At 32.8% G+C, this 13,914-nt stretch overlaps 1 protein-coding gene across 1 annotated transcript; it reads left to right on the top strand.

The window, feature by feature from the left end:
- The first annotated feature begins 7,253 nt into the window (after positions 1 to 7,253).
- On the top strand, positions 7,254 to 10,846 carry LOC145331616 (uncharacterized). The gene is made up of 5 exons (XM_080176383.1): positions 7,254 to 7,320; positions 8,367 to 8,454; positions 8,883 to 9,027; positions 9,318 to 9,492; positions 10,163 to 10,846. Exons 2-5 carry the CDS (start codon positions 8,368 to 8,370, stop codon positions 10,284 to 10,286), a joined length of 531 nt encoding a protein of 176 aa, XP_080032509.1. The 5' UTR covers positions 7,254 to 7,320; position 8,367; the 3' UTR covers positions 10,287 to 10,846.
- Positions 10,847 to 13,914: the final 3,068 nt, after the last annotated feature.

The following is a 13,914-nucleotide window of genomic DNA, read 5'->3' as shown; positions in this document are numbered from 1 at the left end:
AAAACGAATGAGAAAACTTTAGTGTAAAACTTTGGGGACAAGTCTAATAAACAGCCCATTCCCCCCCCCCCCCTCCCCGCCTATTTCACACAAAAAGGATATTGCAGTAGTTTCAACTGATGAATCAACCACATCTAACATTCAAGTTTGTATATTTAATTCCAAGAGTTAAATATATCTGGATATCCATATTCAACAGATTAGAAACGAGACTTTTAAAACAAAATATACTTATAATAAATCAAAGACTTTTTTTGATCAGGAAGGGAGGGGATATTGGGCTGTTTATTACACACAAAGTATTATTATAACGCGCCAAAGTGTCCAAACGTTCCAACCACTAATTGTAATTTATAGAAGGTTTAATTTTTGTGTATTATTATAACGCGCCAAAGTGTCCAAACGTTCCAACCACTAATTGTAATTTATAGAAGGTTTAATTTTTGTGTATCATCATTGGGGATGAACATGGATTTATCGGCCATTGTTTTATTCCTATAGATCCCTGATTTTTAATATCCAAATATATTTGAATCATATTTATGAAAAAATATGTGGATTGGCCATTTACGATATCTTACTGGACATTTTCCAAAAGCAAGTTATTTAGTTATTAGTATAATTTCTCCAAACGTTTAGATCCTAAAATCGCAACAATAATTATTTTTCTTAAATTTTATCCATATTTATTTATTTGTTTTTATTACAACACGTAATTGCATCTAAACACCTTTTCTTGATACTTTTCACAAAAAAACAAGGATGGCAACATCAATAGAAGCGAAGCTCATATAATAACACATGTACCAATGACGGACGGACATACTATTGCGCTCCAATTAAGAGTCAACGGCTCTATTAACAATTCGATAATTAATATCTAATTATTTCTCTTTTAAAATTGTATACAAATATTATTTATTTATCGTATTATAGACAGCTTTCCGCGGATATTAGAATGAAAAATCATAAGATTAATACCAGTTTTATTAGCCCTGAGGAACCGAAGGCCCAAGATAATAAAACTGGTAATCTTTTTATGATTTTTATTGTAATATTCTTGGAAATTTGTCTGTCCATGATTTTTCAGTATAGTTGAGAACCGGTTATAATCCAGCGGATTTTAATCGTTTTCGAAGCCATACTGGAAATATGGTTAGTGGTTAGGAAATTAGTGTCCAAAAAAATCTTATAGGAACATATTTTTGCCGAAATTAGTATCAATCTTGTACAGAGACTGATTATAGAAAAGGTTTGCCTTTAAAAATTCATTTTTTCTTTAGAAAATGTGTTATTGTAAAAAAGAAAAGAAAATAAACACATTTGCCAATCTTCTTAATCCACGTATACTAAGCTTTTTAACACGCACTTCATGTTCTATAAGCTTAGGATCCCTCAACTGTTTGTCTGTCTGTAATACGTTACACACGTAACGCTTTTAGAGAACAAATTATAGTGTAATCTAATAGTCATATCTATAAGAGTATATTAGTGTACATGTTATACAGCCACTTTTATTTATTGAATTGTCCAATTGGAAAAAATTCAGAGATTGACAAAAGGAAAAGGAAAATAATGATTCAATAATTTTTTATGCCTTTTCATTTCTAAACTTTATATTTAGTAGCTGACATTCTCTTTATAAATGACAAAAGTAGCAAAATTATCACTTTATATTTCGTTGCAAACAAGATTGTAGATAAATTTCGAATTTGTTGAAAAATTTCGTATATACAGAATACTGTTTAAAGACATACTTACATTTTTAGGGATTAATTATAAGATGCTTCGCTAATTGCATTAGCTTGTTGTAATAGAAATCAGTATTTAAAAAATCAGATGGATAGGATAATTATTATTTATATCACAAAAATTGTTGCAAAAAAAGGTTAAAAATCAATAATGTTTTAAATGGACAAATGAAAATTCTGCTAAAGATTATAAAACGTACCTAAGTACTACGAGAATATCCAATAGGACAATTCTAACATGCCTAAATTAACGATATGGACAGACCAACCCTAATCATAGAAAGCTTCGTTATTTAAAAGGATAACAAAGATATTTACGTCACACATTTACGTTTTTAGTGTAAACAATAAACAATTGATCCATGGTTAAAATGGATAGATCAATGCAAGATTTATTAAAGTTATATCCAACTTCAGTCCATCAAAAGCATTATTATTTTTTAATGGAGCTTATAGTTATTTTTTTCTAGTATAGTAATGGCTTCGAACTTTTTTCCGGCTTATATTTTAGATAAGTGACAATGTTAATAAGATGAGGGAGAATGCCTTTGCTGTAAACAACTCAATAGCGTGCACAATTCAGGGATAAGGGATGGGAAACGTAGGAAAATATTATTTCAGGCCTATTTCAAGCCTAGGCCTATTTCTAGCCTAATAAACCAGTTTTGGGATAGCGCAGTGGTTCGTATAAAATGCTAATGAAAAAGCTGTGTGTGTGTGTAGATAAAGTATAGAATCAAATTCAGGTAGCTAGTTTAAAGTAAAAAACATAACTTTTTATAAACCTATATATTAATGGCTTTTGTTAAAATGAAGTTTTTTCTCTCCCAAAATTTTTTATCTTTTACTTTGGTAATTTGAACTGTCAGAAAGCTATCGTTGGGTTTCCCTCAGACAGATTTTAGTTTGTATTATTTGCATTTTTATTAATGAGTAAAAATTTTATTTGAAAATTTCATTGCTAATTAAAATTCGAAATAAATAAATAAATATGCACTTGGGTAACATTCTATCAAGTTCTTTGGATACTATACTGGATATAATGTAATGATATATCTGTACTGTGTTGTATTGTACAAAAATTAGGGTGAAGGTGTTGTATCAACTCCGTACTAAATTTTTAAAATTCAAAATACAACATCTAATTTATAAACTACCAAATGAAAATTCGTAGCTACCTTCTTTCCAAAAAAAATAATCCCGTTATTTTTGTTTTCTCTATGTGGCCCTTTTTTAATGTTTAACTAAGCAGATTTAATAATTAAACTAATGTGATCTAACACCATTTATATTTATTTTTTCGTAGCAGACAAAATCATTATTTTTTCTAGAATTGTCTGCTTCTAAAATTTCCGCCATCTGTGATTTGGGCTTGTTTTGTATCAACCAATCACAGAACACTATTGGTTTATAGCGATAGCCAATATGAGCCGTCCGCCAGTAAGGTCATTAAATTAGGCAAATGGTAAAAGTTGCATGATCCCTTTCAAAACCAGGCCGAGACCTAATTTATGGCCAGGTTTCCTATCCCTTATCCCTGGCACAATTCACTTAATTAAGGAGTTGTAACAGTTTTGGGTACTAAACGACAGTCTGGTCCCTAGTTAAAAGTTCTCAAAAAGCTTTTTTTTCAGGTAAAGGGATAACTTAAGTTATGAGTCTCTTTCATTCTCCATCCCTGTATCCTGCATTTTAAATAACAGTTGTTTAATATATCAACAAATATATATAAAATTTTCTGGGATTTCTGAAGATTTTTTTTGGAATTTTCTATGCAATAATATTATTCATACAAAATTTCTTCTTAAGATATTGAACTACAAGAATCAGCTATAAAAATTAATATAGCAACGTTAATATGGCAGGGGAATTGGCCAATTTAGTTTGCTAATGTAGTCCTCATTTGGCCAATGGGTAGATTCATTAGCTGAGAGAAACATTTTATCAGGGTATGCTAGAATCCCTCACATTATCCACGTATACTGAAGAATTTCTTATTGCAATTTAATTTTACTAAGAACAAATTTTGTTTTGAAATAAAAATATTATTCCGCTACTCTGTAAGTTCTTTTTATGTATGTATGTGTGTGTTTAAAGGTATCTAATTTTATAGTAGACTTTCAGGATTTTTAGCATATGAAGGTAGGATAACCACTCACAGAGATGTGGTCTAAGAAAATCCAGCCTCAGCCAACCCCCCCCCCCAAAAAAAAAAATATGGGGTTATTCACACTACCTTGTCGGTGAAGGGTCCTTAGTTTTGCCAGCCCCGAGGGGTCGATGGCCCGCTCTAATAAAACTGGTTTTAATTTTATGATTTTCATTTTAATATTCATGGAATATTGGCAGTAAGACAATGCTCTCCATATATTATTTTTCAGTTTGGCTGAGAAACAGCTTTAATCCAGCCGATTTCAATCGGTTTGGAAGCCATACTGGAAAATGATTGTAATCAAAAGAGTGCAGAGGACCCCACTAAAACAAGATATTAGGAAGAGATGCCCTTTCCTTTCCTCGCCATCTAAAATCTAAGCACGCCACTAATTTTCTTCATAATCTTTCCTATTCCAGAAATTTCTTGCTGACTTTTAATACTTATTTACGTTTATGTACACTAAAATAATTTAACAAGGAAGACAACCATTATAAATGCTTATCAAACGAAACAAATCAATTTAACAAATAAAATAGTTTAAACAGAAATACACTTTTCCTTCATCCCGAAAATTCATGTATAGCATCGTATTACAGAAAGTCTTCCCAAATATTAAAATATAAATTTTAGAGTATATATCAGCCCCTGTTGTCTAACAAAACTGTTTTTTTTATCGTATCATTTTTAATTTTAATATCCGCGCGCAGAAAGCTGTATATAATACTCGTCGTCCACTGTATTTTAAAACCAAAAAATGTAACATATGAAAATTTTAATTTTGATATTAACTGTTTAAAATAGAGTATATGCCGGCAAAAAATATTAATTATACCCAATTATTGCAGGATTATTCTTATTTATTTATTTACGATTTATTCATCCGTTACAGCCTTTCTTTATACAAAGAAAAGATTTGCAATCAGAAATACAGTGGCGTGCGAAGCACTTTGTCTAGGGGGGGGCATTTTGAAGATTTTGTAAAATTTTGCCCCCCCCTAAATCAAAGTGCCCCGGGGGGGCACTTTGATTTAGGGGGGGGCATTTTGATTATATATACTAATTTTAAATAAGGGCGTTTTAAGGGGTGGGATTATTTGATTATGGGCCTTCTAGTTCTTATCCCTTCTTCCCCTTCCCTTCCCCCATCCCTTTTTCCCATTTATATCCCACATCATCTTTCCCCCCCCCCTCATCTCTTCTCCCCCATCCCTTCTCCCCACCCTGCAATGACCGAAGGGAAGGGAGCTAGAAAGCATCTTTGAAAAAAAAGTACAGAAGATAATTTAACCTCCCCTCCCCCCCCCCCCCCACCACAAAACATTTTTTATGGGTGGAAGGGGATGTTATAAAATCTCAGCAGGAAGGATGAATAACCTCAAAATTTTTTTGGGGGGGGGAGATAAAAACACTCATTTTGGAAATAATTTACCAAAAATTAACCTAATATGTAAAACTGATTTTAAATATTTATTTATTGTATGACAACAAGGATGACAACATCTTTAAGTAGCAAAGCACAAAAAATCATGAATAAGAATACAGACAAGTAAATTTAAAGAGCATCTGTTGAAATAAATATATATTTTAGGTAGAAAAAGTCACAAATCCTTTTTTCTGTATGTTGTGTGATGACAGTCAAAGTAAATTACATACTGGATGCTCGAATCAGCGAGAAATTTTATTTTTTTAAATATTATAATCCACAAAAAAATTACTTGTCCTTTCATCTACAGATATAAAAATCTCTTAGAAATATAGGGTATAGTCTCTTTTGTGGCAACGCCTCTTAAGGGGCATTTTGTCGTATTTTCATAGTAGCTTTTAAAAGGTTATTCTAGGTTAAGTTAGGTCAGGTGATTTCCTTGCAGGGTTAGGCAATTGGCCCCGCAGGAGCTATAAATAGGTGAAAAGCTACTGTGAAAATACGACGAAATGCACCTTAAGAGGCAATGTCACAAAAGGGACTATACCTGAAATTTAAAAGATACAAAAATAGCCAAAACGTCCTGAAAAGCAGTCCAACCTCCATGAATTTTTAATAGTTAATTATACTCCATAATGATGGGAATGTTAACATTAAGTTTTAGCCTTCTATCTTTAATTGCAGTTGAAAAAATCACATTTCCCCCTTAGCATTACGTACTGACAGCCATAGTGAATTATAGAGAAGCTAAAAAGTTATATCAACATATCCTACCCTCTTTAAATGGCACTTTAAAACTCTGTTAATTTTTGATTAAGTGGTGTTTCCAAGGATTTATAAGGGCAGTGCGTGAAGCGCACCTAAAATATTTACTCCCCCTTTGAACTAAAATCAATTAAAGACAACAAGAGTGGCGTATTTGATCAGGTTAGGAATATAGAGTGTAGTTAGTTTTAATGGTTTTTAATAAAAATTGCCATAAAAAAAAATGTCTTTTTGTAAGGGTATGTACACAAAAAAATGATAAACTTATCCTGAAAATAAAATGACATCATATATAGTTATTCATTTAGACAGACATACAGTGTTGAGAAAAAAGCTTAGATAAATATCAACGCTGTTTCTTTTTTATATAAAATAACTTTTTGATTAAATATTTGTTGTTTACACATGTTTTTAAAGAAATAAAAACACAATATACAATGCAATGTGATAAAAAGCAGAAACCGTTTGGAAGGGCGCGAAGCGCAAATTTTTTTCTTCAAATATGCAGGGAGGGAGGGGTTTTTGGGCTAATTATTACACTAGTCCCCAATATTTCATATAAAATTTTCTTATTCGTTGGCTCAACAACTTTGGGGACTTTAATGGAATTTTGATTGGTTGGTTAATTAAGTCGAGTTTCCATACATTTCATCCACTAATTGTATTCTAAATAAGGGTTTGTGATTTTGTGTATCATCATTGGGGATGTACAAAATTTCTTTGGTAAAAAGTTTATATTATACAAAATAAAATACTTCCTATTACCTGGTTTGTTATGTTCAGTGAAAAAAGATTATAACCTAATTTCTACACTAATTTAAAAATTTGGTAAAAAATTTGCTGTTTGAATAGTAACTGTCTGGTTGGCGCGAAGCGCCAAAAAATTTTTTTTGGAGTATTTCTTAATCTTTTTTTTGAAACTGGGATAGTTTTGCTTTTTGTAGGGTAGGGGGCAAAAAGGGGCATTTTTATTGACCAGGGGGGGGCAAAATGGGGCATTTTTCAACATTTAGGGGGGGGCAGGGGGGGCGGTGGCTAGGGGGGGGCAGGGGGGGGCGTTTTGGTTGCTAGGGGGGGGCGATTGCCCCAAATGCCCCCTTCGGTTCGCACGCCACTGCAGAAATAGCTCTAACACTTGTTTTTATTTATTTTATGAATATAAAATAATGCAAATCAATATCTTACAACATCAGTTTCTTTGGAAATCTTCACGGAAACACATTCAGGTATTTTTTTTCAGCAAAGCTTCTCTACAAAAGTCACTCTGACCGTCTTTAACTTCACAAGAGAAAAGAGCTTCTATATAAGAATTATTCGGAATTTTATTTTGACGATTCCCATGACATTAATCCTGTACACACTATTACTCACTATATCGGCCTATCTCTCCAAAATGCTCTGGCGATTTCATTTGGTTAAAATGGATCTTCTCGTCTGCTTAAGTTTACCATGCCTAGTAAAGAGTCTCCAATTGACATCAACTGTCTTTTTGTGACAAGCTTCTATAAATTTCTTGGATATACTGAGCAACGTACTTCTATATAATTCCACTATGCATTCTATGTCTACTTATCCATAATACCTATATAAAAGTAACAGGATGTCCGTGTATCTGTGTGTTTGTATCAAAGGATCAAGGTCCAGGGAAGGTTTATGACTTTTCAGGAAAGGGTACCTTCTCCCTCACAAAAGAAATTGCCCCTAGAAAAATCCCTCTCCCCAACTTCCCTCTGTTGCCACTAGATTTAAATATCTAAGATAAACGATTAGTATTTAAGGATGTTGAAATTTGTAGCATTGTGCAGTATGATGGTTGGATCTGTCTACATGTCAGAGGATCTGATAGCATGTGCTAATAAAAACTATTTGTATTTAAGAATGTTGAGATTTGTAGGATTGTGCAGTATGATGGTTGGATCTGTCTACATGTCAGAGGATCTGATAGCATGTGCTAATGAAACTATTTATATTTCAGGATGTTGAGATTTGTAGGATTGTGCAGTATGATGGTTGGATCTGTCTACATGTCAGAGGATCTGATAGCATGTGCTAATAAAAACTATTTGTATTTAAGAATGTTGAGATTTGTAGGATTGTGCAGTATGATGGTTGGATCTGTCTACATGTCAGAGGATCTGATAGCATGTGCTAATAAAAACTATTTGTATTTAAGAATGTTGAGATTTGTAGGATTGTGCAGTATGATGGTTGGATCTGTCTACATGTCAGAGGATCTGATAGCATGTGCTAATAAAAACTATTTGTATTTAAGAATGTTGAGATTTGTAGTATTGTGCAGCATGATGGTTGGATCTGTCTACATGTCAGAGGAACTGATGGCATGTGCAGCCAATACTGGTGTAAGTATTTTAATTAGGGAGGGTGGTATCATCGGGTTGTTTATTACACTAGTCCCCAAAGTTTTGAAATAACATTTCTCATTTATTGGCTTAAGAACTTTGGAAACTTTTATTGAATATGATTGTTTGGTTTATTAAGTTGAGTGTCCAAAAGTTTAAACCATTAATTGTAATCCAAAGAAAGTTTAATTTTGTGTATCATCATTGGGAATGTACATAAATTTATCAGCCATTGTCTTATCCCTTTTGATACCTGGTTATTATTCCATCTTTTGGAGCTTTTACACAAAGTTCCTTGTTAAGCAGTGAGATTAGGTTAGTTTTATATTAAGTACTGGGTAGCCCTGCGGGGTTAAGGGATGAAATTATTTTCGATTCATTAAAAAATGAGGGAGGGGGTTATTAACTAAAATAAATATGAAATATAGTTTGGAGCTAAGCTGTTGGCCGCTCATGGTGCATGTGGTGAGGGAGAGGCTGCTGGCAGGAAGATGCGTGACAACCTAATGCGCAATGCTGACGAGTGCCCAACCATGGAAGAGTTCCTTGGCCGTCTCGAGGAGGACTATGCAGGTATTTCATCCAAGGAGGGAGGGGATCTCAGGCTGTTTATTATACTAGTAACTTTTTCTTACTGGTTGTCTTAATTCAAACTTCAAAGGATTGTTTATTGTCTATTTCTTATCTTCGAAGATTTTTATAGTGCCTATAAAAAATGACTTAAACTGGCCAACCATTAGTCAATTAGATTGTATACTTGCCTATCATTGTACAATTAAAATGTGTATTGGCTTATCCATGGTTATTTGCATTTTATGACGTCACTTTTTTCACATTCACTATAAAAGCTTCCTTGTCTTCAGTTGAATCCTGCTACCTGGCAAATATGGGATGGTTGGACCTGGAGGCTGGAGCTTTCAACAAGGAGGTCATTGGTGCTGATCTTGCCACACTTCCTGCTGAGATTACAGCCAATATCACTGATGAGTCTGTTGGAACTTGTGCTGAACAAGCCCTTGAAGTCTATGGAAACCACCCGTATGTTTACATTTTTTCCAGTATGGCTTCGAAACCGATTAATCTCCGCTGGATTAGAACCGGTTCCAAACCATACTGAAAATCGGAATATAGCCAGGTTTCTACGAATATTAAAATAAAAATCATATGTTATGTTAGCCCGGGCCTTTAACACCTCGGGTCTATCAAAATATTTACACTTGTAGGGTGTCATAACTGAATAATCAGAATATAAATTGAAACAAGTTTAAACAAAATTGTGAGTAATTTTGTTGTAAAACTGCTTAAATACAGGATATTGTTTACGGACATACTTACATTTTTAGAACTTGATTATAGAGATAATACGCTTATAACAAAGTACTTTGTTGTCCTAGGAATCAGTATTCCAAAAATCATATCAATCGGATGATTATATCACATAAAAATTGGTGTTAAAAAGTTAAAATCAAATGTTTAGAATGGACGTACAGACAATCTGGTAACGATTATAGAGTTGCTACGCTTTTGAAATCGTACCCAACTACTACAGGAATTACTATGCAAAATTTAAATCGATAGGACAATCCTAACATGCCTAAATTAACGAAAAAAGCTAACCGTTACGGACGTACGGACCGACTCTAATTATAGAAAAGCTTCGCTTTTAAAATCAGATTTAAGTTATTCATTTATTGTTTTTCTTATTTAGCTGTGCCAACAACTTTTCTGACGAAGAGATGGAAGTTTTGGTTGGGTATCTGTCTATGATTGAGGAGTATGAGTGCCTGAAGGCTCAGCTCGAGCAAGGATGCTCTGCTCATCTCAGTGGTTAAACAAGTCATTTCCAGTATGGCTTCCAAACCGATCAATATACGCTTGATTGCAGCCGGTTCTCAGCCATACTGAAAAATCATGCATAGCATCGTATTATAGACAATTTTCCACAAATATTAATACAAAAATTTTAAAATCAAAACCTGTTTTGTTAGGCCGGGCCTTTGGCTCCTCGGGTCTAACAAAACTAGTTTTAAGTTTATATTTTTTTATTTTAATGTCTGCGGAAATTTGTCTATAACACGATGCGATGAATAACAATTCCATATGTAAATTGTGATATTTCATTTCTTAAGATTTTTAAAGAATTATAATGAACCTAGTAAAAGTGTCTGACTCTGATTATGACGTAAAAAAAATAGCCAAAGAGAGGCCACTATAAATTTTACCATTGGTCAATTACAGTGTATACTGGCCTCTCATTGGCTAATTTTTTTTACGTTATAATCAGAGTCAGACACTTTTACTAGGTTCATTATAAATATTTGATTTTCAATAAAATTTTGTCAAGATTCAAAAGTTTTTATCATTTTCTAAAAATATAATTTAAAGTAACTTATATTAGTTTTTAGTAGCAAAGCTACTCTATAATTCGAAATGTCCGTCCGTCTGCCCGTCAATTACGAAGTGGCAGAAACGTGATTTTCTCGGCTTCTCAAAAAGATAGAAGGCTGAAATTTTCAGGGATTAAATATGTTAATATTTTTCACATTTTCACCAAGTTTCATTAAGATTCGTCAGTCAATTGGTGTGCTAGATCGATATCTAAGTTTTCATGATTTTCTCAACTCCTATTCAAGATAGACGGCTGATATTATGTAGGGATTAAATACCTTAATATTCTGCATACTTTTATTAAGTTTTATTGAGATTTGCCGATTGGTTGGGTGCTAGTTCGATTCCTAGATTTTTAAGTTTTTATGATTTCCTTTACTCCTATTCGAGATAGTCTGCTGATATATTCAGGGATTAAATAAGTTAAGAATTTACATATTTACATATCTCCACAAAGTTTCATTAATATTTGCTTATTGGTTCGGTGCTAGATCCTGGGTTTTCATATTATAAATCTTACAAGGCTTCGTAATTTTTTTTAGTTTAATGTTTTTTTTTTATGAAACTGCTCTATAGTTATTTTTTCCGGATATTTATCCATAATTTTGAACTTCGCTACTAATGGATGTTGTCGTCCTTGTTTAAATTGAAAAGAAATAGACAATATAGAGATATAAAATGAGAACATATAAATAAAACAAAAGATATAATAATATGTTTTCTGCTTTAAGGTTTATTTTAATGAGTTAAAGGCTGAAGTCTTTCAATTTCTAAATATGATCTTTAGTATTAATCAATATTTCTTACAATTAGTTGTAGGTTAAATCAAACAAACGTATTTTGTTACACCTTTAATGCAAACAACATAATTAAATTTTTATTTGAACAAGCAAAAAGACATCACTTAGCTGTGAAGCTAATAAATGTATGTGGAATAATTATTATAAATTACGTTAAAATTAAAACAAAAAACTGTTCTTGCTATTATATCGACCAATAAGATCATGTTTTCCTTTATCATGGCCGACGGAAAGACAGGCAGACATTTTTTATTTAAACTTTCTTCTCTGTGTAGCACAGCTACTCTATACGTATTTGTGTCTGTCTGTCTTTTCTGCTGTCCCTATCATGTTTCTCTCTCTTTTTTTTTTCCTTTTTAAACTTTGTTTTCTCCTTCTTCTTTCTCTTTCTCTAAAGCTCTCTATGGTTGGATGTAACCATTTCTTTCAAAACCCTTTCATTATTTGTAATAATAAAGAAAGGGGGGGGGGTGCTGTTAATTCAGCCAGCTGTGCACATCACTTTATTAGAGTACATGGAAATCTGGTGCAACATCCAAGTAATTACATATCGATTTTGTAACCAATATTGTAATATTTCCAAAAACAAAGAACTTTAGCTGTCTAATTTTGCACGAATATTATATAAATCCCGCAACAAACGCAAATATACATTAAGTTTTAAACATTTTTTGAAGGAAGAATATTTTTTTTTCTCCCAGAATAGTTTTAATACTACTAAATCTGTAATAGAAATATTTCTTAAAATTCCCCTTTGTGTATTGTATGTAAGTTATGATAAAAGATTTTATGGTCAGCCCATAGACAATTGTAGATTGAAAGTCAGTTAGCTAAATCAGAACTTAGAAAAAAATAAGAAAAGCATGTTTGCTTGTTGTACTATTCCCAATCAGCTTAAGGAAAAGAAGCAAATTTCCAGTTAAATGCGAAACTGATTATTATCCGCTGGATTTAAACCGATTCTGAGCCATACTGGATTAGTATTGTATTCATTTTTCTACGAATAATAAAAATTATATAAATGCCAGATTTCTTAGCCCAGGCCTTCAGTGCTTGATTGCCAATTTGTGGGTAAGCAATGATAATTGTACTCTCTGTGATCATTCTGTGATATTCTTTGATCACGATAAAGATTTTATGGTTGTCCTAATGAAATGTGTAGACTCTCAACACACTTAATGGTCAGTGGGATATCTTGGCTACTAGTGTAGGGAACTAGAGATAGTGTAGATAGTTAATGTACAGTAGGATATCTTGGCTACTAGTGTAGGGAACTAGATATAGTGTAGATAGTTAATATACAGTGGGATATCTTGGCTACTAGTGTAGGGAACTAGAGAGAGTGCAAATAGTTAATATTCAGTGGGATATCTTGGCTACTAGTGTAGGTAACTAGAGATAGTGTAGATAGTTAATATACAGTGGGATATCTTGGCTACTAGTGTAGGGAACTAGAGATAGTGTAGATAGTTAATATACAGTGGGATATCTTGGCTACTAGTGTAGGGAACTAGAGACAGTGTAGATAGTTAATATTCAATGGGATATCTTGGCTACTAGTGTAGGGAACTAGAAATAGTGTAGATAGATAATATACAGTGGGATATCTTAGCTACTAGTGTAGGGAACTAGAGATAGTGTAGATAGTTAATTTACAGTGGGATATTTTGGCTACTAGTGTAGGGAACTAGAGACAGTGTAGATAGATAATATACAGTGGGATATCTTGGCTACTAGTGTAGGAAACTAGAAATAGTGTAGATAGTTAATTTACAGTGGGATATCTTGGCTACTAGTGTAGGGAACTAGAGACAGTGTAGAGAGTTAATATACAGTGGGATATCTTGGCTACTAGTGTAGGGAACTAGAAATAGTGTAGATGTTAATATACAGTGGGATATCTTGGCTACTAGTGTAGGGAACTAGAGATAGTGTAGATAGTTAATATACAGTGGGATATCTTGGCTACTAGTGTAGGGAACTAGAGATAGTGTAGATAGTTAATGTACAGTAGGATATCTTGGCTTCTAGTGTAGTGTACTAGTGTAAGGAACACGATGAACATTACTTTGACCTAATACATTTTTTTTTGTACAAAATACGAAGAGCAAATAATCCAGAAGTGGACATAAGGGTTTTTGTTAGATGCTTGTCATATTTCTTTTTTACCAATTTTTCAAAGGAACTAAATAGATATTGTTTATTAATTTAGAAAAGTTTTTTTCCCAAACATATTAATAGTTCCCAATATGGTTTATCTTTTAACACACAA

Source organism: Acartia tonsa, chromosome 11 (assembly GCF_053477335.1).
Source record: "Acartia tonsa isolate MP-2025a chromosome 11, ASM5347733v1, whole genome shotgun sequence".
NCBI lineage: Eukaryota > Metazoa > Arthropoda > Copepoda > Calanoida > Acartiidae > Acartia > Acartia tonsa.
Note: the sequence above shows the minus strand (reverse complement) of the source record. Positions and strands in the feature narration are given on the sequence as shown.

What these genes read in the sequence shown, in the direction of transcription:
- LOC145331616 (XM_080176383.1), top strand. Translation starts at nt 8,368, where the DNA reads ATGTTGAGATTTGTAGTATTGTGCAGCATGATGGTTGGATCTGTCTAC. An exon ending in CATGTGCAGCCAATACTGGT is followed by an intron (nt 8,455 to 8,882) that starts GTAAGTATTTTA and finishes TATGAAATATAG; the next exon opens with TTTGGAGCTAAGCTGTTGGC. An exon ending in TCTCGAGGAGGACTATGCAG is followed by an intron (nt 9,028 to 9,317) that starts GTATTTCATCCA and finishes CCTTGTCTTCAG; the next exon opens with TTGAATCCTGCTACCTGGCA.